Here is a 23,951-nt window from a genome sequence, read left to right on the forward strand (position 1 = left end):
ACCTTAATATCTTTAAAAAAAAATTTTTTTTAGGGGCGCCTGGGTGGCGCAGTCGGTTAAGCGTCCGACTTCAGCCAGGTCACGATCTCACAGTCTGTGAGTTCGAGCCCCGCGTCAGGCGCTGGGCTGATGGCTCAGAGCCTGGAGCCTGTTTCCGATTCTGTGTCTCCCTCTCTCTCTGCCCCCTCCCCCGTTCATGCTCTGTCTCTCTCTGTCCCAAAAATAAATAAACGTTGAAAAAAAAAAAAATTAAAAAAAAAAAATTTTTTTTAATGTTTTTAGATTTTTGAGATAGAGACAGAGCATGAGCAGGGGAGGGGCAGAATCTGAAGCAGGCTCTGAGCTGTCAGCACAGAGCCCTACGCAGGGCTCGAACTCACACACTGTGAGATCATGACCTGAGCTGAAGTCCGATGCCCCACCGACTGAGCCACCCAGGCGCCCCTAGTGCACCTTAATATCTTAATATGCCAGCCCTTTGGATCATTTCTGGACAGCTATGCTTCAGCATAGGACTACCTTTTCTCTGCAGCCTAAGCCATACTTTGGGGGATACTGGCACTTAAGATTCTTAAAAAGACTGAACCTCTCCCTCGAGACCAGGCAACTGATGTTCTTGAGAAAGGAGTATAGTGGTCTCCTTCTTCCATCCCACTTAGCACATACGTGGAGAGTTGAAGACACTTGTGTGTCAGAGAAAGGATCCTCAACTTCCCATGGCCCTGAAGCTCTTAGCGCCTCAGCCCCAGTGTGGATCAGGAAAGAGCCATGCGGTTTGGGGTGAGGAGTTCTGGGGGTTACAGCATTTTTTAGCCAAAGACTTGACTTCATGCATCTGAGCCCCCTCACCCCTGAACTAGTAAATGAGTTTCTCTTTGTTCTAAGAGTTAAAGTAATATTAATACCTAGCATTTATGAAACACAGACTATGAACTTGGTAGTGGGCTGGGTCCTTAGGTTTGCAGTTACTAATCATCACTCAAACCTGGGACTGCCTATTTTATTATCTTTTTAATGTTTAGTTTTGAGAGAAAGACAGCACAAGCAGGGGGGGGGCAGGGCAGAGAGAGATGGAGACCTAGAATCTGAAGCAGGCTCTGAGCGGTCAGTGCAGAGCCTAATGTGGGGCTTGAACTCACGAACTTGAGATCATGAGCTGAAGTCGGACGTTTAACCAACTGATCCACCCAGACACCCCTGCAATGCGTAGTTTATAGATGAAGACTTTAAAGCTTGGAGAGATTAAATGATAGCTGAAATCCTTGTTCTTTTCTCACCTGGTACCACTCTGGCTATTATGAGGGTCTGTCGATGGTAGGCAGTATTTTAGACCTAATTTTCCAATCCTATAAGCATTTTTAAGCCCATACTCCATTACAGTCATTATACATCAGCCCGTGGTATCTGGGCTTCACTGAACTCTAAGCCAGAAAGGATTTAGTTTGCATTTGTTACAGTAACTACCTTCAAAAACAGTGGATTGGATTAAAATAGACGCCCCGTTTTCAAACCAGGAGAAAGGCAACACACATGGTGGGAAACTTCTTTATGCTTTTCTTTTGGCTTATTTATTCTGAGGAGCGGTAATATCCCAGTGTTTGGGACGGTCATGTATCTGTCCCTTATTTCAAGGTAAGGATGTTGAGGAGCCCTTACGGGACCAGGATGCAAAGCCAAGGCGTGAGCATTGGGTTCCTTCAGCATTGTTGTTTTCGTTCCCCGCAGTGTTTCTTATCTAGACAGCCTGAGCAGGGGTGGCCCTCAGGATCTGGAATCTGCCCAGTGAAGCGGGCCAACTTGTGGGTCACGGGTGTGGTCACTCCTTTGATGAAAAGCTAGATTCTGGCAGGGGTTTATCAAAGATCACAGTACGAAAACATCTCAATTCATACTAAAAGTGAAAAGACTGACTTTATCCCAACAGTCTTTGCTTCATTTCTGTGGAAGCTAGATCTCTGAATACAGGATGCAGAATTAAATCTTAAAATATTACATTTTTGTTTACATTTAAAAAAAAAATCTCAAAACTTCAGGCCAGCTAGATATCACCCAGCTGCCCACATCTAATATGGTGCTTCCTTCTCTCTGAGAGCACGACTAGGGCTCAGTGTTCTGTCTCCCAACTTCACGTCCTTGGGCCAGGCCCACCCATGGTCTACTTACTGGAAGCTACCAGAGAATATGTTTGTTTCTTTCACTTCATTGGAGTACTGAGTGCCATATCCACCACAAATGACAAACTCAGTTTGAATCCGTGGTTTACTTATAATGTATCCGTCATAATTATATGCTCATAGATGATGTTCGGTAGATAGGTTTTGGAACAACAAGATTGGCCATAAATTTCGCTTTGAAAAGCAGCATAACAGTATGTGACCAAGGTGTAAAATTGGCAGAAGTCCACAACTCAAATCAAAACGATGTTTTCAAAATAGAGGTGACTTCTTTTTCTATCTTTCCTGCTTGTCCACTTAAGGACACAGTATTCACCTCCCCCCACCCCTTTTTTTCTTTTTTTTCAAATCTTAAACCAAGCTGCACCATTCTGTTCTAGTTCTCACGAAGAAAATATTTTCATTGAGTGCAGAGATAAATGCATAAGCACTGGTCCATGGAGGTCTGCGGGTCTCACTGTGTCCGAGCCCCCTCCACACTTCCGCATCCATCTTTTATGGATGAAGCTGCATTAAAAAGGATACTCCTGTATTGAAAATTCCCGATTTCAAAAGTCCGATTTTCTGAGAAAGGGTGATTCTGTTAGCAGTCACCTCTTCGTCTCTACCGTCCCCTCCTCCTGACTGTCGTGCGAGGCAAATAAATTGCATCCAAAATACCTACAGCTGTAAACCCTAAATTGCGTGTCTCCTATGCCCTTTTGTTTTTGCAGTAAAAACCAGCATTTGAGCATGGGGAGCTATTAGGTCCTTAAGGAAAACAATTTACCAGGTAGACCATCCAGAAGGGTCACAAAAGCAGCGGCATCATAAACGCCTCCACTGCATGGCCTGAGTGCAGAGCAATTACCAAGGGAGACGGTGATCTGAAGGCCACATGTCTTGTTTGTTTCCTCCCTGTCCTAACAGAGAAGCAATCAGTAGGAAATTTCAGAAAGCTTACTTGTCTCTCACAGGAGTCATAAGTGGAATGGGGTCAGGTGCCCTCCATTTTACAATGGGTGGCTCTTGATTTCCTGTCGTGGCCCCCCAAACTCCCATTACAGCAAGATTAGAGACAGTAGTAAAGGATGCCCTAAGTTTCTGTTGAACACATGAACCCCATTGTGAAAAATGCCCAGGGTTGATGGGTTTTAGCTGCCACTGGAATCCCATCAAGTAGCCCACAGTTTAAAACATTGAGCACCTACTGAAGCAAAGCTTTTTAAACTGCAGGTTGCAATTCATTAGTGGGGTGGAAAATCGGTGTAGAGGGTCGTAAACAGCAGTCTTGTAAAACAGAATAGGAAATACCGGGGTGCGTTCCAAAGGTAAGATTGAGATTGTTACTTGTAATCTTGGTTCGGCGTGTAGGTCTCTGCGTGTGCATGTGTCTGTGTGCACTGGATGAACGTGAAGTGTGTTTCTTACCGTAGATTATAGTTTAAAAAACAGTCTGAGAGCCACTATGGGCTCCAAAACCAGGACGAGAGTGGGGGGAGCAAGCAGGCAGGGTGCAGACTTCAAGGAGGTACTCAAACTCTCAGGTACTCGGCTGCACCTGCCTGACCCCGAGAGCAGTCACCTCCAAGTGTGCCCCTAGGCGCACAGGTCACCTCCCCCTAATCCCATTTCTAATGATCATTTTGGAGACCTCAAAATCTGACCCATGAACTCTGCCAAAGTGTTTTATCAGTGTGGGAAGATAATGGTTCTCCCTAAACCCCTGGACTGAAAACCCACCTGGCAGACTTCCTGGGAAGACGGCAGAGTCGGAGGAGCCCGAGCTCACCTTGTCCCATGGACACAGCTAGGTAACAGCCACATCTGTGCATCCTCCCCAGAAAACAACCCAAAGATTTGGCAAAACAGACCTCCCAGTCCGTTGTAGAGAGAAGGACATATCAAAAAGGTAGGAGGGGTGAAGACGTGGTTGGAACCGAACTCCTGGTGAGACTGACCACAAACAGGAGAGACACAAGCACTGGAGAAGGGAGAACAGACGGCACACCAGGCACCCTAGACATGGGGAATCTGCAGCGGGAAGAGGAGTCTCCACCATCTGGCTTCGAAAAACAACAGGGCTTAACTTTGAGTTTTTAATAACCAGCTGGGCTTAACTCCAGGCAGTTTTTTTTTTTTTTTAATACTTATTTTTAAGAGACAGAGAGTGAGTGGGGGAGGGGCAGAGAAAGAGGGAGACAACAGAATCGAAAGCAGGCTCTGAGCTGACGGCACAGAGCCCGACACGGGGCTTGAACTCACTGACTGCAAGATCATGACCTGAGCCAAAGTCCGACGCTCAACCGACTGAGCCACCCAGTCGCCCCAATTCCAGGTACTTTAAAAATCAGTGGCTCAGCTCCAGGAAAGCCGAAGATGATACGAAATAGTCCCCTTAAAGAGCCAGCACAACAAGCAGCCCTGCCAAGATATGGCAGAGAAGCAGCAGTTTGAAAAGCACCTGGCGTATATGTGCAGGAGATTTATTTACTAATCTCAGAATGGGTACTGGAGAGGCAGGGGTCTTTAGGAGACTTCTCCAAGAATTGGTGCTATTGCCCCCATCCCCACCATGTAGATCCCTGGACCACCTGCAGGAAACAGGGGGGACACTCTCCACCTCCCTTGCTGACACCATGCACCCTGCCCCCATGTCCTCGCCCCGTTCACACCACCTCAGCTGGCACGACTCCTTCCAAAGCAGCTCTCGCCAGGTCGTATCCTATAAGCAGCCCTGGCAGGGACTGCTGCCTCTTCAAAGTGACTCCCACCCTATAGAGAGGGGAAGATAACCACGTGCCCTGGCAGCCAAACTTTGTCACTGGCAGTGCGGAGTGAGTGCTCTGCCGATCAGGGCACCTGCAGCCCTGGCATCTGGCCTGACTCCAGCCCCGCCCACCAACAAAAGCTTCTCGGGACAACACCCTGCACTTGAGTGTGACGGCACCCCTTGCAAATAGGCTGAGGGCAGGCATCCAGTCTGACTGCCAACACCACCCAACTGTGAGCCCATGACCACCCAGACCTCTTAGCACAGGGACCAGACCCAGCCCACAACAGGCAAAGTGGACCAACTGAAGATAAATGAAGCCCAGTACAACAGTAGGGCACACGCAGCACACACAGGAGACACCCCTGAAGCTCCTGGTTGTGATAAGCAGGGGACATTGGGCTACAGAGTACCACAGGACCTCTTCTTCGTAAGGCCACTACTTTCAAAATCAGGAGATGTAAATAAATGACTTTCCTAATATTTAGAAACAAATGCAGAGTTAGACAAAATGAGACAGAAGAGTATGTCCCAAGTGAAAGAGCAGGACAAAACCACAGCCAAAGAGCCAAATGAAACAGATAAGCAATATGCCTGATGGAGAATTCAAAGTAATGGTTAAAAAGATACATACTGAATTTGAGAAGAGTGGAGGATCTCAGGGAGACCTTCAGCAAAGATAATATAAAAAAGAACTAATCGGAGACGAACTCAATAATTGAAATTAAAAATACACTAGAGGAAATCAGATTAGAGAAGGCAGAAGAATGGATCAGTGAGCTGGAAGACAGAGGATAGGAAAGCAACCAGGCTGAACATCAGAAAGAAAAAATGAGAACAGGTTAAGGGAACTCAGTGACATAATCAGGTAGAATAGCTGAAAACTTCCCTACTCTGGACAAGGACGCAGACATCCACATCCAGGAGGCAGAAAAAGCCCCCAGTAAAATCAGTCCAAGGAGGTCCACACCAAGACAGAGTAATTGGCAAAAAGTGGTGACAAAGAATTTTTAAAGCAGCAAGAGAGAACAGTTACATACAAGCAAATCCCCATAAGGGTGTGTATCAGCTAATATTTCAGCACAAACATTGCAGGCTAGAAGGAAGTGGCATGATATACTCAAAGTGCTGAAAGAAAAACAAAACAAAACAAAACAAAAAACCTGCAACCAAGAATACTCTACCCAGCAAGGCTATTATTCAGAATAGAAGGAGAGATAGTTTCCCAGATAAAGGTTAAAGGAATTCATCACCATTAAACTAGCCTTACAAAAAAACATTGAAGAGAATTTTTTGAGTGGAAATGAAACACCATAATCAAGAGTACGAAAATTATGAAAGGAAAAAATTTCACAGGTAAATACAAACATAAAAGTTCAATCACTAAAATACCAGTAAGGAGGTAGTAAGATCAGTTATATCTATAAAAAATCAGTCAAGGGATTCACAAAATAAGCAGTAAAGTATGACATCATACATAAAATATGCGAGTGTGGTAGGCAGGGGGAGTAAAAATTCAGTGCCTTTAGAATGGTTTCAAACTTAAGGGACCATCAACTTAATATGGACTGCTATATGCATGGGAAGTTATTTATCAAACTAATGGTAACCACAAATCAAAGACCTGTAATAGATATGTAAAAATAAAGAGAAAGGAATCCAGGCATATCACTAGAGAAAGCTATCAAACCACAAAAGAAGACAGCAAGCCAAGAAAGGAAACACAGAGAAGAACTAAAACAACTGTAAAACAAGTAAAATGTCAATAAGTACATACTTATCAATTATTACTTTGAATGTTAACAGACTAAATGCTCCAAATCTGTTAGATGCTGGCTACAAGAGACTCACTTCAGGCCTAAAGACCCACACAGAGTGAAAGTGAAGGGGTGGAAAAACATTTACCATACAAATGGAAGGGAAAAGAACACTGGGGTAGCAGCAGTATTTATATTGGACCAAACACACTTTAGAACAACCAGTGTAACAAGACAATGAAGAACACTACATAATGATAAAGGGAACAATTCAGTAAGAGGATACAACAATTGTAAATATTTATGCACCCAACATGAAAGCACCTAAATGCATAAAGCAATATTAACAAATATAAAGGAAGAAATTGGCAGTAATACAATAATAGTAGGGAACCTGAACACTCACATCAATGGACAGGTCATCCAGTTGAAAATCAGCAAGGAAACAGACTTTGAATGACACATTGGATCAGATGAACCTAATAGATATATTCAGAACATTCCATCTAAAAACGATATAAAATTCAAGTGCACATGCAATGTTCTCCAGAACAGATCACATGTTAGGCCACAGAACAAGTCTCAACAAATTCAAAAAGACCGAAATGACAACAGGCATCTTTTCCAGCCACAAAGGTATGAAACTAGAAATCAACCACAAGAAAAAAATCTGATAAGAGCACAAATACATGGAGGTTAAATAACATGCTATTAAACAATGAATGGGTCAGCCAAGACATCACAGACAAAATCAACAAATACAGGGAGACCAATGAAAATGAAAACGCAGCGATCCAAAGTCTTTGGGATGCAGCAAAAGCTGTTCAAAGAGGGGAGTTTACAGCAATAGAAGCCTACCTCAAGAAGCACGAAAAATCTCAAACAACCTAACCTTATGTCTAAAGGAGCTAGAAAAGAAAAAAGCCCAAACCCAGTAGAGGAAGGAAATAATAAAGATTAGAGCAGAAATAGATGAAACAGAGACTAAAAAAATGGAACAGATGAAATCAGGAGCTGGTTCTTTGAAAAAAATCAACAAAATTGATAAACCTTTAGCCAGATTCCTCAAAAAAAGAGAAAGGACTCAAATCAAATGAAGGAGAAATAACAACTGACACCACAGAAATAAAAAGGCTAAGAGAATATTACGAAAAATTATATGCCAACAAATTGGACAACCTAGAAGAAATGGGTAAATTCCTAGAAATCTAGCCTTCCAAGACTATATCAGGAAGAAAAAAAATTTGAACAGACCACTGACTAGCAATGAAATTGGAAGGCAATTTTGCTCACCACTATAACATCAACAATGCCACTAGCAAGGACACAATCAGTAAAAAACAAACAAGACAGCAGCAGCAACAACAAGAGCCCAGGACCAGATGGCTTCACAGGTGAATTCTACCAAACATTTAAAGAAGAGTTAAGACCTATTCTTCTCAAACTATTCCAAAGAACATAAGAGGAAGAAAGCTTCCAAATTCATTCTACAAGGGCATTACCATGATACCAAAGCCAGATGATAACATTACTGAAAAAGAAAACTACAGGCCAATATCTGATGAACATGGATGCAAAAATCCCTAATACAATATTAGCAAACTGAATCTAATAATACATTAAAAAAATCATTCACCACAATCAAGTGGGATGTACTCCAGGGATAAAAGGGTGGTTCAGTATTTGCAAATCATTGTGATATGTTAACAAAAGAAAGGATAAAAACCATATGATCATCTCAATAGATGCAAAAAAAAAAAAAAAAAAGCATTTGACAGAGTATTCATGGCAAAAACTCTCAACAAAGTAGATTTAGAGAGAACATACCTCAACAAAAGACCATATACGAATAACCTACAGGTAACAACATACTCCATGGTGAAAAATGGACAGCTTTTCCTCTAAGATCAGGAACAAAGATGTCCATTCTTCGCCACTTTTCTTCATCACTTTTATTCCTAGCCACAACAATCAGACAAGAAATAAAAGGCATCTGAAGTGGAAAGGAAGAATCAAACTTTAATTATTTGCAGACGACATGATACTATATATAGAAAACCCTAAAGACACCACCCAAATCCTAGAGCTGATAAATGAATGCAGTAAAGTTGCAGGATACAAAATCAATAAACAGAAATCCGTTGCATTTCTATATGCTAATAATGAAATTGCAGAAAGAGAATAACAACCAAAAATAATAAAATACTTAGGAATAAACTTGACCAAGGAGGTGAAAGATCTGGACGCCAAAAACTGTAACACGCTAACGAAAGAAATTGAAGAGGACAGAAACAAAAATGCTCATGGATTCGAAGAACCAGTATTGTTAAAATGCCCATACTACCCAAGTGGTCTAGAGAGTTAATGCAATCCCTATCAAAATACCAACCACATTTTTCACAGAAAATGGAATAATCCTAAGATTTGTATGGGACTACAAAATACCCTGAATAGGCAAAGCAATATAGGAAAAGAACAACAAAGCTGGAGGTATCACTATCAGAGATTTCAGATACACTACAAAGCTGTAGTAATCAAAACATTATGGCACAAAATAGACCCATTGATTAATGGAACAGAATAGAAAGCCAGAAGTAAACCCACACTTTTATGGTCAATTAATCTACAAAGGAAGCAAGAATATATAATGGGGAAAAGACTGTCTCTTCAACAAATGGTGTTGGGAAAACTGGACAGCTGTGTGCAAAAGAATGAAACTAGACCACGTTCTTATACATATACAAAAATAACATGAGACCTGAAACTATAAAATTCCTCAAAGAAAGCACAGACAGTAAGTTCTCTGCCAGTGGCCGTAGAAATATTTTTCTAGATAGGTCTCCTGAGGCAAGGCAAACAAAAGCAAAATTAAACTATTAAGACTATACCAAAATAAAATTCTTTTACACAATAAGGGAAACCATCAACAAAAGGCAGAATGGTAGAAGATATTTGCAGATGATATATCCAATTAGGGGTTAAAATCCAAACTATAGAAACACCAAACTTCACTCAACACCAAAAAAATAATGGGCAGAGAGCCCCTAAATAGACATTTTCTAAAAAGACATCCGGTTGGCCAACAGACACATGAAAAGATGCTCAACATCACTAATCAGGAAAATACAAGTCAAAATCACGAGATCCCAATTTACACCTGTCAGAATGGCTACGATCAAAAAGACAAGAAATAACAAGTGCTGGCAAGGATGGGGAGAAGAAGGAAGCTGCATACTGTTGGTGGGAATAGAGACGGGTACAGTCACTGTGGGAAACAGTATGGAGGTTTCTCAAAAAATTAAAAATAGAATTAGCATAGGATCCAGTAATTTCACCACTGGGTATTTACCCAAGAAAGTGAAAACGCTCATTTGAAAAGATACACATACTCCCGTTTATTGCAGCATTATTTACAATAGCCAAGATAAGGAAGCGACCCATGTCCACTGATAGATGGATAAAGAAGATGTGGTATGTATGCACAACGCAATATTACTCAGCCATAAAAAAGAAAAAAACCTTGCCACTTGCACATCACGAATGGATCGAGAGTGTATGATGCCAGTGAAATAAATCAGAGAAAAGACAAATACCGTATGATTTCACTCATATGTGGAATTTAAGAAACAAAACGAACAAAGGGACAGATCCAGAGGACAGCGGGGAGGTGGGTGGGGGGTAAAATAGATAAAGGGGATTAAGAACACACTTGATGAGCCCTGAGAAATGTATGCAATCAGTAAATCATTGTATACCTGAAACTACTAGAACACTGTGTGTTCACTGTGCCTGCACTGCTCAGCTGGAGTGCTGGAGCACAGTGACTCCGGAGTTCCAACAAACACCTACGTCCTCCTGTGGTTCCTGAAGGTTTTTCTCTCCTGTTAATAACCTTTCCACATCCAGACATTTTCAGGAAATTAATTCTCCGAACTGCTTTGGATGGTAAGGATTTCACAGATAACATCGGCGGACTTAATGCTTAAAAGAATCGGATGTTACCTGCCAGTGTAGACACTGGCAAACTTCACTCCAGGTGAATTCAGGGATCTTTCCAACAGAAGTAGAATGTGTGGAAGTGTAATTTACACATATAGTTTATATTAACAGCTGGAGGGAAGGAAAGCCTTATTTCTAAAATTTATACTAAAACTTTTTTTTTTTTTTTTGGTTTCGGGTTTTGTTTTGTTTTTTAAGAGAGAGTGTGTGTGTAAGTGAGCAAGGGAGGGGGAGAGGGAGAGAGAGAATCCCAAGCAGGCTCCATGATCAGCACAGAGCCCAATATGGCACTCGATCCCATGACCCTGGGATCATGACCTCAGCGGAAATCAAGAGTTGGACGATAACTGACTGAGCCACCCAGGCACCCCATATACTAAAATAGTTTTAAGAATTTTTCAGTTTTAACTGATTTTTACACTTCATGTTTAGCAGGATATGCTTTCTGAAGAAGTATTTCCCTTTTCAATTTTATCTGTGATATTCAGCATATTCAGGAGTAACACTGAGCTAACAATCTCCATGTAACAACGAAATAATGACTTCTAGTGCTTAGCATGTTGCTAACACACAGGTGGATGGGGTCAAAGCCCTCACATTATGCATAAGGTGCCATTTGACCATGCCTCTGTTTTGCCAACTGCAGAATACTTCCCCTGTTGATTTGTGTCTGATTTAAAAGGATGGGACCATTGTAAGTCTTATTGAGACGGCTCCTGTTCTTACCCATCAGTCTTAGTGCTGGAGTTCTGCCTGACATCATCCATTTACTATTATCAGTTTGCAGTTAGAAAACTGAAATCCTGGAAGGAATCTGGTTTTCACTGCTGATAATGGCCAAACCAGTAGTAATCGTCACAGTGTGCTGGCCTTTTCTTGTCCCTTTTCCCTCACTTGTACAGCATGCACACGGAGGTTTTATCAGAGAATGTGTTTCTTGTACCCACCTGAATCCATCCACCCCCTGATTTCTCCTTGCTGCTTTATTTTTTATTTAAAAAATTTTTTTTAATGTTTATTTATTTTTGAGACAGAGAGAGACAGAGCATGAACGGGGGAGGGTCAGAGAGAGAGGGAGACACAGAATCTAAAACAGGCTCCAGGCTCTGAGCTGTCAGCACAGAGCCCGACATGGGGCTCAAATTCAAGGACTGAAAGATCACGACCTGAACCAAAGTCTTAACCGACTGAGCCACCCAGGCGCCCCTCTCCTTGATGCTTTCTTATTGAAAGGCTGAGACTGCTTAAGCGGGAGAGGTCAAAATTCTAAATTAAAATATTTTATTAGAAACGTCTATTGAAACAATAGATTGGGAAGAAAGCTTTCTGTTAGAACATAGTCGTCTTTTGACGATTACAGCCAGCCATTTCTTTGTCCCTTCCAAATGTGACATGGGTTTAAAATTTTTATCTTTTTCTGTCAGCCTGAAATACTAGAATCATCTGGGTATTCCTCTCAGGCATCTCAGCCCAGTGTCAAAGCACACATCAAACACAGTATTAACCAAAATATAGCAAAGGACACCTAATTGGGGCGGGGCAGGGCGGGAGGGGTGGTGTTAAAAGTACTGATGAAAACGATTTAGCACAGGGCCTGACCACAGATAGTAAATTCTCAGTGAAGCTCATCAAGCAATACTAGCAGTTGATACCAATTAACAGTTGTCAAATTAGATGATGTCTGACTGATAGTTAAATTATAAGCCTGGCAACTAATTTTAATCAGGGCTGTTGCTTCCATTTGAAATTAGAACTGTATCAGTGTTTTACAGATCATTGCAAGCAAAATACTCACACAAGCTTCTTATTTTTTTTTTAAGCTTCTTTGCTTATTTGTGCCAAGTTTGGTTGACTGTTCACACACAGGATACTGGATACATAGTTCGCGCACGCGAACAAACCAGTCAGAGGGGAGTGCTTAGGGGAAAGTGCACTTTGAGAATTCCCTGGTCACCAGCGAACCTTAGGGGGCACCATTTATAGAATTCAGTCTAGCTGCCCTTTGCAACCCTGGCCTTAGGAAGCTGTCCTCCCGAAACAGAAATCCCATCCTGTGGTTTCTAAGTGGGGTACAATCAACCTTCTTTTACACTGACCGCAGCTAGGAACAAACATGAGGCCTAGATTGATTTTACTGTCTGACACAGCCTATTTTTTCCCCTCCTAACATTTAGTTTCGGTCTCCACGAGTCCATTAATAAGTCTAAAACTTCTTTCTAAAAATAAAAATGGGGCCATAATAACCCTATATCACCCAAAGTCCTAAGTGGTGATCTCATATCCTTAGTATAATTCAACAGGGAGACAGGACATGGGGATTTCAGTTATGTCAGCACAACTTTACCCGAGTTTGACTGGTTTGTTTTTTTTAAAACGATTGTAAAATATTCCCTTGTCTCACAGGCAAGACTCGGAAGACCGGCCTTCTCTCTGTCAAGTCGTCAGCGGAGTCCAGCTTTAAGTCCTTCAACAGGAATCAACTGGGCAACTACCCAACCCTGCCTTTAACAAAGTCCGGGGATGCGCTGAAGCCCGGGGAGGAAGGCAGGCTGGGCAGCAGTCTCGCCCCTCACACCTCCAAGTGCTGTGACCAGCCATGTGTGACTGGTCTGAACAAAAACCGAAGAAGCCTGCCCGTTTCCATCTGTCGGAGCTGTGAGACCCTGGAGGGCCCCCAGCCCGTGGAAACTTGGCCCAGATCCCATTCCCTGGACGACCTTCAAGGAGAGCCTGCTGCTGAGAAGGATGTGCCCGGCGAGGTGACAGAACCCTCCCCTCAGATTGTACCACAAGTGCCACAAAAGACAACCCCCTCCATCACAAAGGTTCAAAGCCCCAAACGAGATCCTGCTGTTGACAATGCACTGCTACTGACCCAAAGCAAGAGATTTTCTGAACCTCAGAAGACAGCTAAGAAACTAGATGGTTCCATAGCAGCCTCCTCCTGTGGCACATCACCTCCTCCGTGTTTGCCCAAAAACTATGATGCTCAGCCTCCTGGAGTTAAACACGGTTTAACAAGGACACCTCTCGAGGGTCACAGGAAAGGACTCGAGTCTGAAGGAACGCATCATCCCGCGGGCACCAAAGAAGGCCTAGATGCCGAGCAGAGGGGCCCCGAGGCAAGAACGCAGGCCAGACATCCCTCCCAGCCTCCACCTGTTCCCGCTAAGAAAAGCCGAGAACGCCTGGCCAACGGACTCCACCCTGGCCCTCCCGGTCCCGACGCACCAAGCCTGCCCGCTAAAAAAGGCAGCCCCAGTGACTGTCACTCACCTCAGGCTCCTAGGCCTCCCTCGGCACAGGAGCCTGGCAGCCCACCCAGCTCGAGGCCGCCGCCCTGGCTCTCAGACCTCCCGGAGAGCGCCAGCCTCCAGGAGCATGGCGTGAAGCTGGGCCCGGCTCTGACCAGAAAGACCTCCTGCGCCCGGGGAGTGGACCTGGAAACGCTCACTGAGAACAAGTTGCGAGCTGAAGGCATCGATCTCACTGAGGAGCCGTACTCTGATAAGGTACCCGAGGCCTCACGGGCCTCTGCTGTTTTAAGTCAGGCAGCCAGGTAAGAGGAGCACCACAGCTGCCCCTGACGCCGGCCTGGTGGCACGGCGCTCGCCGCGGGGGTGCGTGGGCCCGAGCGGGGCCCCTCTGCTGCCAGGCGCCAGGCGATGCGCCGAACGGGAGCCGACGCAAATACGGCCTTGGACCTTTCTTCTGTCTTCCCTTCCCTCCTTTTGCTTGGTTTCGATTTTTGGCGGCTAGATTGTTGCAGGAACAACTATCGAGGAATACTAGAACTGGTTCCAGAAAGGGCTGCTTTAGCAGACAGACCTGAAGTGCAGTCTCTGGGTCTTACTGAACATGTATCTTTTTAGACGTGAACACGTACCCACTTCATTTCCTATCTGTAAAATGAGATTCATAATAACCTGTGTAACTACCTTTTCTACAGGGACTATTAGGAGCAAATAAATGTGAGCACACTGAAAATTGTAGAACCCTTTTCAGATGTAATTATATTGTACAGTTATCTGTATAGTTAACAGAGGAGGAATGATTATATGAAATATCCTGCTGTACCAAAAGCACTGAGAAAACGCATTTAAACTCCTTTCATTGAAAGCACGTTGCTTATTTGGGAAAAAAAAAAGAAGAAAGAAAGTAGATCTACCAATACCAAAACAATTTTGGAGACCAATGATGATAGATATAGCTGTACATTTTTCCTAGAAATGCATATTTTGTTATAGTACATCCCTGGGAGGACTTGTTATAAACTTCTTTTCACCACAAATGCCTTACAGTATGATCTTCCTCCTCCTCCTCGATATTTAGTGAATAAAAATCCCTTAGAACGGAAAGGAGTGAGAATTTGAGTCTACAGTACACGCCTAGGGATTGGCGGTATAAAATAGACGGGCCGCAAACGCGAGACTACCTGCCGTAGGGCACAAGTCTGCCCGTTTCCCCTGTCATTTAGGAAATAGTGCATGTGGTGCAAAATGATCCAGTACAGTGAGGTGAGGTCACTGGTCCAACTGATACAAGACGATTATGTTCTTAGGTTTCAAAACCTTTTCCTCAGAGCTCATCAGTACCCGAAAGATCAAGATGTAAACATGTTCTAACACCCATCATGATTCTCAATCTATGCACTTCAAGTGAACACTTTTGGTGACACATCCCAGTAGCCGTAGGTGTCTTAGCCTACCTTGTCTTGTGTTTGCTGCTGTTGAAGAAGAAATTCGTTGCCACCCGTGACGACACATTTCTGCTCTCCCTCACAGCACGGCCGCTGTGGGATTCCCGAAGCCCTGGTGCAGCGATATGCAGAGGACTTGGATCAGCCCGAGAGGGAAGTTGCCACCAACATGGACCAGATCCGCGTGAAGCTGCTTCGGAAGCAGCACCGCATGGCGGTGAGCAGCCGGCACCCAGGGTCTCCCCTCGCTCAACTTTGGAAGTCCACGGAGTTAGGGCGCTTCGGGATGCGCGTGCTGGCCGCCACGGAGTAGCCCAGGGTTCCCTCCAGCTATCAAAAGGAGACACCTGGAGGGAAAGCAATATTCAGCCTGTAAAGTTTTCAAAATACAGTTTTGGAAAGGAAAAAAATGAAAATTGGCCATAATCCCAGAACTATGAAAGTTTTTTTTTTAGGTCTTTAAATTTATATCTATTTCTAACTATCTATTTGTATCTATTTCTATTTTGAGATAGAGAGCAAGTGAGAGAGAGAGAGAGAGAGAGAGAACTCACCCTTGCAAATAGGGGAGGGGCGGACAGAAAGGGAGAGAGATGATCCCGAGCCGAGTGCAGAGTCCGATGTGGGGCTTGATCCCACGAACCGTGAGATCATGACCTGAGCTGAAATCAGACACTTAACTGACTGAGCTGCCTAGCACCCCTGAAAAAGTTTTTAAAGGTCTGTCTAGCTATTTCTCTGCACATACAATAGTAAATGTGTAGTTCTGAAACCTGATGTTCAGTTCTCAGATCATGAATCTGTTACTAAACATTCTTTTATATTATCAATATGTCAAAACGTTCTAGTAGGTAAATGTGCCCTCATTTAGCCAATCCCAAATGGTTGCAACAATTAAATTTTCCCCAACTTATTAAATAACTTAGCAAACAACACCCTTAATATATAAGTCTTTTAGACTCTCAAGGTCAATTTGAGTATATATTCCTTCAAGAGCATTTGCTTGTAGAAGCCTGCACAAAATCTCAAGAATTTGTACATTTGTCAGAAAACTACCTTCCTAAAAGATGTAGCACTTGGTCTTCCCAGAAGTCAACTGTAAATGTCCATTTCCCTGCCCTAGCCAACACTTGGTATTATTGCATTTTATGTTTTTTAGAACTACACTAATGATATATCTAATTTTCTGGTTAACGTAGATTCAAAATACCATGGAACATCTGTTTTATAAAATCTCTACCTGGGCGCCTGTGTAGCTCAGTCAGTTCCCTATCTGACCCATAATTTTGGCTCAGATCATGATCCCAGGGTTGTGGGATTGAGCCCCACATCAGGCTCTGCACTGAGCATGGAGCCTGCTTGAGATTCTCTCCCTCCCTCTGGCCCTCTCCCCTGCTCATGCACTCTTAAAAACACAAAACAAAACAAAACTACACACTGAGTATCTTACTTGCCACACTACCACACAGGCCTGCCTCTTTATTCACCTAGAGATTTCACTGAAGAGCTTATCACCAGAAGACAAAATAGCAGGGTATAGAAATGCTTACAAATCGGAGACTTGGACGTTAGGTTAATTAGGGTTAGATCTAATTCCAAATACTTTGTAGAACCTCAAACGCTTCTTTGAAGACAGATCTCACCTTCGAGAAGCTGAGAAAGAATTCTTGATGCTACTCTTGGGTCTTCGACACCTCACAGCAGGATCACTTTGTAATAATCTAGCAGTGCAGTATTTCAGTAGTGTTCCTTTTAGGTATATAAGAGCCCTCCAGTAGCCTGTGTCAAGTCTTTATAAAATTGCTTTCTTTCTTTATCCAGATCCCAAGTGGTGGACTCACAGAAATCTGTAGAAAGCCCCTCTCTCCCGGATGTGTCTCGTCTGTGTCAGATTGGCTGGTTTCCATCGGTCTGCCCATGTATACCAGCGCCCTCACTGAAGCCGGGTTCAGCACATTGGGCCAAGTGCCTTCTCTGTCCCACACTTGCCTTCAGGAGGCCGGCATCACAGAGGAGAGACACATAAGCAAGCTTGTGTCTGCAGCCAGACTCTTCAAACTGCCACCAGGCCCCGAGGCCATGTAGCCAGGCCCATCATGGAGCTCCCCGGACAAGAGCCACCCTTTCACTGTGCTTAGGATGCTAATGCAATCCCTCCTCCTTGGGACCTGCAGACCAGATCCAGAAGAAAGGCCCAGTGTAAGGCCGACCGGAGCACGAAACCTCGGCACGGGACTGATGACCCTCTCTTCTCCAGAAGAGCCCCCCTCGAGGAAACTGGTGTGGTTCTCTTTGACTCCCCCAAAGAAAAGACAAGCACTAACTTTTATTTTCAGAACACAAAAGAACCAGGATGCCAGCTCGCCGCCCATGCTGTGCCTCCAGTCTGTCTTGGTGTGCTGGCAGAGGGAGGGGGCAGCCGCTGTCGTTTCTGAGAATGCCCTTGCCTTGCTGTCTGTCACCCTGCGGGATGCCTGAGGGCAGGCGGGTATTGGCCAGGCCAAAGTAACAGACCCAGGAGTTACTGTACGCCATTGACTATGCTTGTTTATTCAAAAGTAAGAAAATCTGGCTGCATTAGGAAAAAAAAAAAAAGTCCTATTCTCCTTTAAGTAAACAAGAGACATTTTAATAATTGCTTTCTAGCAATCAGCTTTTATTTGCCTTAATGTAAGCTTTTAAGCAGTTATCTGGTGTTCACCACCCTGTAACCATAGTTCCAGATCTTCAGCCTAGACTGCCATCTAACATACCAGAGATGTTTTCAGCAAAAAAAAAAAAAAAGAAAAAAAAAAGAAAAAAAGAAAAGAAAAAAAAAGGGCTTTTCTAATTGCCTCACTCTAACATGGCTTAATTTGTAGGGGTGTTTGTCAAGCACAAACTTCATGTTGGCTTTCAGTTTTTAAACTAACCACAAATCCAGTAAAAAGCTATCTGAAACTCACAGATCAGGTGTGTATGTGAGCGTGCATGCATGTGTGTCCGTGTGTGAGCGCGTGTGTATAGAAACTACCTTCATTTTAAATCAGTTTTGTTTTGTTTACGATGTTGGTCACCGTGCTGCAGTATTGACTTTGACTCCCGACCACGACCATTCCAGAATTCACTCATCAGCTAACAGGTCACCTTTGCAAAGCCACCGTAAGGTTGAATATTTCAGAAAGATGCTTTTAAAAGGGAAGTAGTTTATAAGAGATTTTTAAAGTTTTTTTTTTTTTCCACTTTTATAATTAAGGTACTGTTTTCCTCCCTTTATTGAGATCATTCTTTTAATTCAGATAATAGTTCATTCTGGAGCCAGACAAAGCACGTTAGCCATGTATTAAGTATTTGCCATTTTCAGTTGTTTTCCTACTGATTAGAGCATTTACCGTTCTCTTTTAGTCTGGTGTCTGACTTTTCTAGCACACAGAAATTTAGGCAACTAAATTAAGGTTTCCGTCGCTTACTAAATGAATTTCCTCTACATTCTTAGTCATGAGAACTATTCTAAGCATTGAATGTGATCATTGACAACAAACACTTTGAAGACAAAGCCTTGATCAAAAGCTCTTAAACGTTTCATCTCCTCGTTAAAACGATTCCCCTGGGGGGGGGGGTAACTTCACTCATTACAAAGCCATCTTCAGCATTTGCTCTATGTACTTGGATCCGTGTTTCTGAGGAAAAGGATGTTCTCAGGTTATATATTTTTTTCGCGCTTTGGTATACATTTAAAAAAAATACGTTTCTTCAATAGTATTCACCTTCTATAAGACGCCATGTGAAAAAGTTGTGGAAATGCAGAATAAAAAGCTAAAAGCTGCCAACTTTCTACCGAGATCTGAAAAACAGCCCATTTTTGCCATCTCAGGTTGTGCACACAGCCCACGTGGAATGTGACGATACCGTCGAACTGTAGCGCTTGTGCTGTGGTGGAGACAGGTGCAGGGACACGGAGCCTCGGCATGACATTCTGAGATCCTGCTCATAGTGTAAGACGACCACACACAAGTCACACAACAGATAACAGAGGAGGAGGGGTCATCTGTGAATTTCCCAGTGTTAGTTCATTTTCAGTGTCAGATTTTCATTTAAGTAAAAGTGGCACCAGAAAAGGGAATGTTCTGGAGTTCTTGAAAATGCCAAACCCTATTTTTGTCATTCTTCTTTGGAAATCATTGCCTTTGCGTAGAAAAATCAAATTCAGGGACCATGAATGATTTTCAGTGGGAAGATCTTCCTAACCTGAGGGGTCTGAGATTTTTACTTTATCGTGCTTTTAAAAAAAAAAATTTTTTTTTTTTGTTATTGTTAGTATTTGTTTGGTCTTTTGCTTTAAACTTTTAATTTGATCCTAGAAAAGCCTGAATGTTTGTGTGTGACATTTGACTAAGGTGGTTTAGGGACCGCATGTCAGAAGACAGGTAGGTAGGTGTTAGGTGCCAGCAATATCCGGTTTTAATCAATTGCACTTGGTACAGAATGTTGTGGAAGGGTTTAAAGTGTCGTCTTTGGAAAGCACAAAAGAAACCTGGAAAGGCAGTTTGGCTCAGGTAGCTACACATCCGTTGTGTGTAATTTTTACTGTAAAGCTGTCTAGAAGGAAATGCGGCCAGCCCCAGCCACTATTTACATTCCCAGATAACCAGGAATCAGATACATTTTCATGGCCTTCTCTTAGCAGCCCTTTTCTCTGTCCTGATCCCCGGTGTGGGGGAAATTGGAAATTACTAGTCTATTGCAAACCAGTTCCTGACATAGCAAAATTTGCTTTCATAACTGCAGCAAAAGAAATCAGTTCACCAAGTCAATGCTGCATTGTGTGTACTGTATTATTTTCAGAAAATATAGTAGTCTGAGTCCAAGTTACCTTGATTTTAAATTGATAGAGAAATGCAAGAAACTGACAAGCAAGTTATATAACAACTAACAACATTGCACTTTCTGTATATGAAATCAATATTTAAATAACTTATTTTTCTCCATTGCTGTTCTTAAACATTGTAAGTAGCTGTAATATACCAGTACCGATATGTCCTTGCGATTGCTTCAGCCCAGGAAAGCTGTGTATTGTTTTAAAAATTGTAAAAACTATTGTGATGATTCATTTAGCAAAGAGAAAGGTGGACAGAAGGGTTTTCCTATGTATCAAACTTGTCTATAATTATGTCATCTTATGTACCTAGGAAAAATAAATAAATTTCGTCAGTTGACTATGCCTCTCTTGTTGTTCCTTGGGTATTTCAAAGATGAACGGAGTAGAAATGAAAGGTAATTTACAAATGTGTGGTGTAAGAATGAACTCTATTGTAAAAACAATTGTATACAATTAATTCTGCCACATCACAAAACTCACACACACTCATTCTCTTTGCGATATGCTAACGTACTGCCTCTCCCAAATATTGCATAATCAAATCCCAGAACCACAGCATCTTAGACCAGAAAGAATTTTGAAGGCATCTACAGTCTAAGCCCATCATTTTCAAATGAAGAGTGAGTCCACGTAGGTGGTTGACTCATCCAATATCACACAGCTAAGTGGTAACAGAACCCAAATCTTTCATTGAGGGAGGAAAAAAAAAAATCTAGGTTCGGATGGATATTCCAGAAACTGACCTGACAAAAATCATGTTTCAAATTGGTGTATCACAATTGATATAAAATTTTTTTTTATTAGGAGGACATTGTTTGTAATAAAATTTTGAATAGGTGATACCCGTACTTGAGATTAAAAAAAAAAAACAAAAACAAAAAGCGCCCACTCCTTTCCTCCCAGCCACTATCTCCGTCCTTGCAGGTAAGTCGTATAACCGGCGTGTGCATATCTTTTCAGAAATGCCCACACATTTACAAATACAACTGCCTATGTATTTTTCCATACAGGAATGACCTTATATTCTTCACACTTCCTTACCGTGATTTTACATTCAATGTATGTTGGAGATCTTTCCATGTCAATACCCCACCATTCTCTTAAAGACCACATAATACTGTTATGCCAATAATTTAATCACTACTCTGTGAAAGGACAATATCTTGCTGTTATAAAAAAGCTGTTAGAGGGCGCCTGGGTGGCTCACTCAGTTAAGTATCCGACTTCAGCTCAGGTCATGATCTCACAGTTTGTGGGTTTGAGCCCCGCCTCGGGCTCTGTGCTGACAGCTCAGAGCCTGGACCCTGCTTCGAATTCTGTGTCTCCCTCTTGCTCTGCCTCTCCCTCCCCCTCAAAAATAAACGTTTTTTTTTTTAAAGAGCTGCTAGGAATATCCTTGTACCAATATCACTTAGCACATGGAACTGTGTTAAAATTACATGTATTTTAGATTTTGATAGAATTTTTTTTTTAAACAAAGATGAAATATTGCCAAATTTTTTGGAGAAAATGCATCAGAATGGGATTGAGAATAGGAAAGATTACCTTCTTTTATCATTTTTGAGAGAGAGCACACGAGCGGAAGAGGGGCAGAGAGAGAGGGGGAAGGAGGATCTGAAGTGGGCTCTGTGCTGACAACAGCGAGCCCGATGCGGGGTTTGAACTCACAAACCACGAGATCATAACCTGAGCTGAAGTCGGATGCTCAACTGAGCCACCCAGGCGCCCCTTGATAGAATATTTTAAATTCACTGGTAGACTTCATTAAAGGAAGCTTTACCAAGATAGGTTTTAATTCTAAATCCGGGTCTTACGCTCTATCCCCTAATCCATTTTGCAAATGGGGAGATTTCATGTATTCTTAGTGTGGTGGTACATCTCAAGGGCTGAATTATTTTAAATAACTATAAGTCTCCAATCTTCTCTCAGCCTGACTCCTAAGATTCAACGGTTCAATTCAAAGAAAATACTTTGATTCCTAAGAAACCATGACCCGACTCTTGGTGTTTGTTCTAAGTGCACTTCATATATGGACACTTAGGTTGCTTTTACTTAGAAGTTACAAAGAACAGGCACCTGCATGGCTCAGTCCGTCCGTTAAGCTTCCGACTCTTGATTTCGGTTCAGGCCACGATCCCACAGTTTGTGGGTTCAGGCCCCGCGTCCAGCTGTGTGCCGACAGCATGGAGCCCGCTTAGGATTCTCTGTCTACCGCTTTCTCTGTCCCTCCCCTGTTCATACTCACTCGTGCTCACATGCACGCGCTCTCTCTCTCTCTCTCTTTCTCTCACACACACACACAATAAAGGGATAAACTTTTAAAAAGAGAAGTTACAACGACATACATTTGATTAGGGAAAGGAGAGAAGGATGATGGTCATTCTTTAACCGCACAAGCCATTTTGGAAACCTTGGAATGACGGCTTTCTCACTCTTAGCTGGGAGGACCCACTCAGAGCTCACTGTACACAGTCCTTCCTTGGAGTGCACGTCCATGTGTGAGAGGCAGGGTGAATACTCAGGTGTAGGTGTCTGGACTTCCCCTCAGGATTGCGGGCAGCTTTATTGACAAGCATCGCCATTCCTCCCCCAGTCCCTCCAACACTACTCACCCCCTCACCCCCACCCCCAGAGAAAGGGAATTTAGCTGCCTGTCCTCGTGCCCTTGAGCAAAAGCACCTGAAGGTCCTAATCTAACCACGTTGGAGACAAGTGTGGAAGGACTCCAGGATGTGCAGGGGAACCATGGCAGTTAAGACTCAGCTGATGGGCCTTTACCGCCATCCCATGCATTCTCAACACCTGGGTAACAGATAAGGAAGGTCACAGCCATGAGCGAAATGTGTACGGAGGTCTGTGGGAACCAGAAGAAAACCCGACTCAGTCAAGGAGAGAAACAAGTCAGAGGAGGCAGCTGATGTGGCTTATAACTGTGTGCCTGTGTGCTAAGAGCACTAGGCCCTCAAACACACTAAGTCTTGAAAAGCATGAGAAAATAAGCAAGAAATTCTCTCCCTCCCGCCTCCTGATCCACTCGCCCCTCATCCTGACTGGATGATCCTTTCCCCCGATTAATAAAAAACTTGGAAGCCATGTCCTGGGCCCCCCCTCTCCGGACCTCCTTTCAGCACACTTGCAAACTCCCCCATGTCGTCACCTCCGATTCCCTCCTCACAACAGCATGACTGGAGGGGCGTCCCTCCACCTGCCTAATCCTACCCATGCTCAGGATCCGGTCCTGGGATCCCTCGCTTCTCTGCAGCTTCCCCTTGAACGTGTTTGCAGCAGGCTGGTGCTCTGCTTTCCAGGCCCATCCAGAGCCCCCCCTTTGGGGGTAATTCCTGCATTTCCTTTGGGACAACGGCAATCCTCACATTTCCAGGGATCCGGGTGCAACCTTTCGTCCTGGTGTCCCCCAGGCCTCTCCGAGTGGTGAGCAGAGCTCCTAGCTCATAGCCTCCATGACCACAGGACTGGGCTTTGGAGTTGAGTGTCAACACATGACAGGGTTGGAACTGAGCTATCTGATGGCGGTGCCCAGGAAGCTCAGCGATGGAGGAACCCGCGGTCCTCCTGTCCTTTCCACAGCTTGTTCAGCCTTTCTTTTGTTAGATTCCTTATGCCACCGGCCAAACATCTTTTCTCAAATACTCCTAATATTCCAACTCTAAAGCCTCCCACTTTGAACTTCCAAATGAAGCAGTATTCACAG

The 23,951-nt window shown here is 43.3% G+C and overlaps 1 protein-coding gene and 1 long non-coding RNA gene across 12 annotated transcripts in view; both read left to right on the top strand.

Annotated features, from left to right (window-relative positions):
- The window catches only part of SASH1 (SAM and SH3 domain containing 1), a 336,056-nt gene extending 315,480 nt beyond the window's left edge, over positions 1-20,576 (top strand). For all 11 annotated transcript variants that reach the window (XM_086708085.1, XM_086708087.1, XM_086708086.1 and 8 more), the window contains 3 exons: positions 13,086-14,194; positions 15,467-15,598; positions 17,203-20,576. In XM_086708085.1, coding sequence (XP_086564211.1) covers positions 13,086-14,194; positions 15,467-15,598; positions 17,203-17,466 — 1,505 coding nt within the window. In that variant the 3' untranslated portion in view covers positions 17,467-20,576. The remainder of the gene's footprint in view (positions 1-13,085; positions 14,195-15,466; positions 15,599-17,202) is intronic.
- Positions 319-8,490, top strand: LOC147581281 (uncharacterized). Its single transcript, XR_015251631.1, has 2 exons — positions 319-3,733; positions 3,765-8,490. It is a non-coding gene; the product is annotated as an uncharacterized LOC147581281 (long non-coding RNA).
- Positions 20,577-23,951: the final 3,375 nt, after the last annotated feature.

Source organism: Puma concolor, chromosome B2 (genome assembly GCF_028749965.1).
Source record: "Puma concolor isolate L17-30 chromosome B2, mPumCon1.1.hap2, whole genome shotgun sequence".
Classification (NCBI taxonomy): domain Eukaryota; kingdom Metazoa; phylum Chordata; class Mammalia; order Carnivora; family Felidae; genus Puma; species Puma concolor.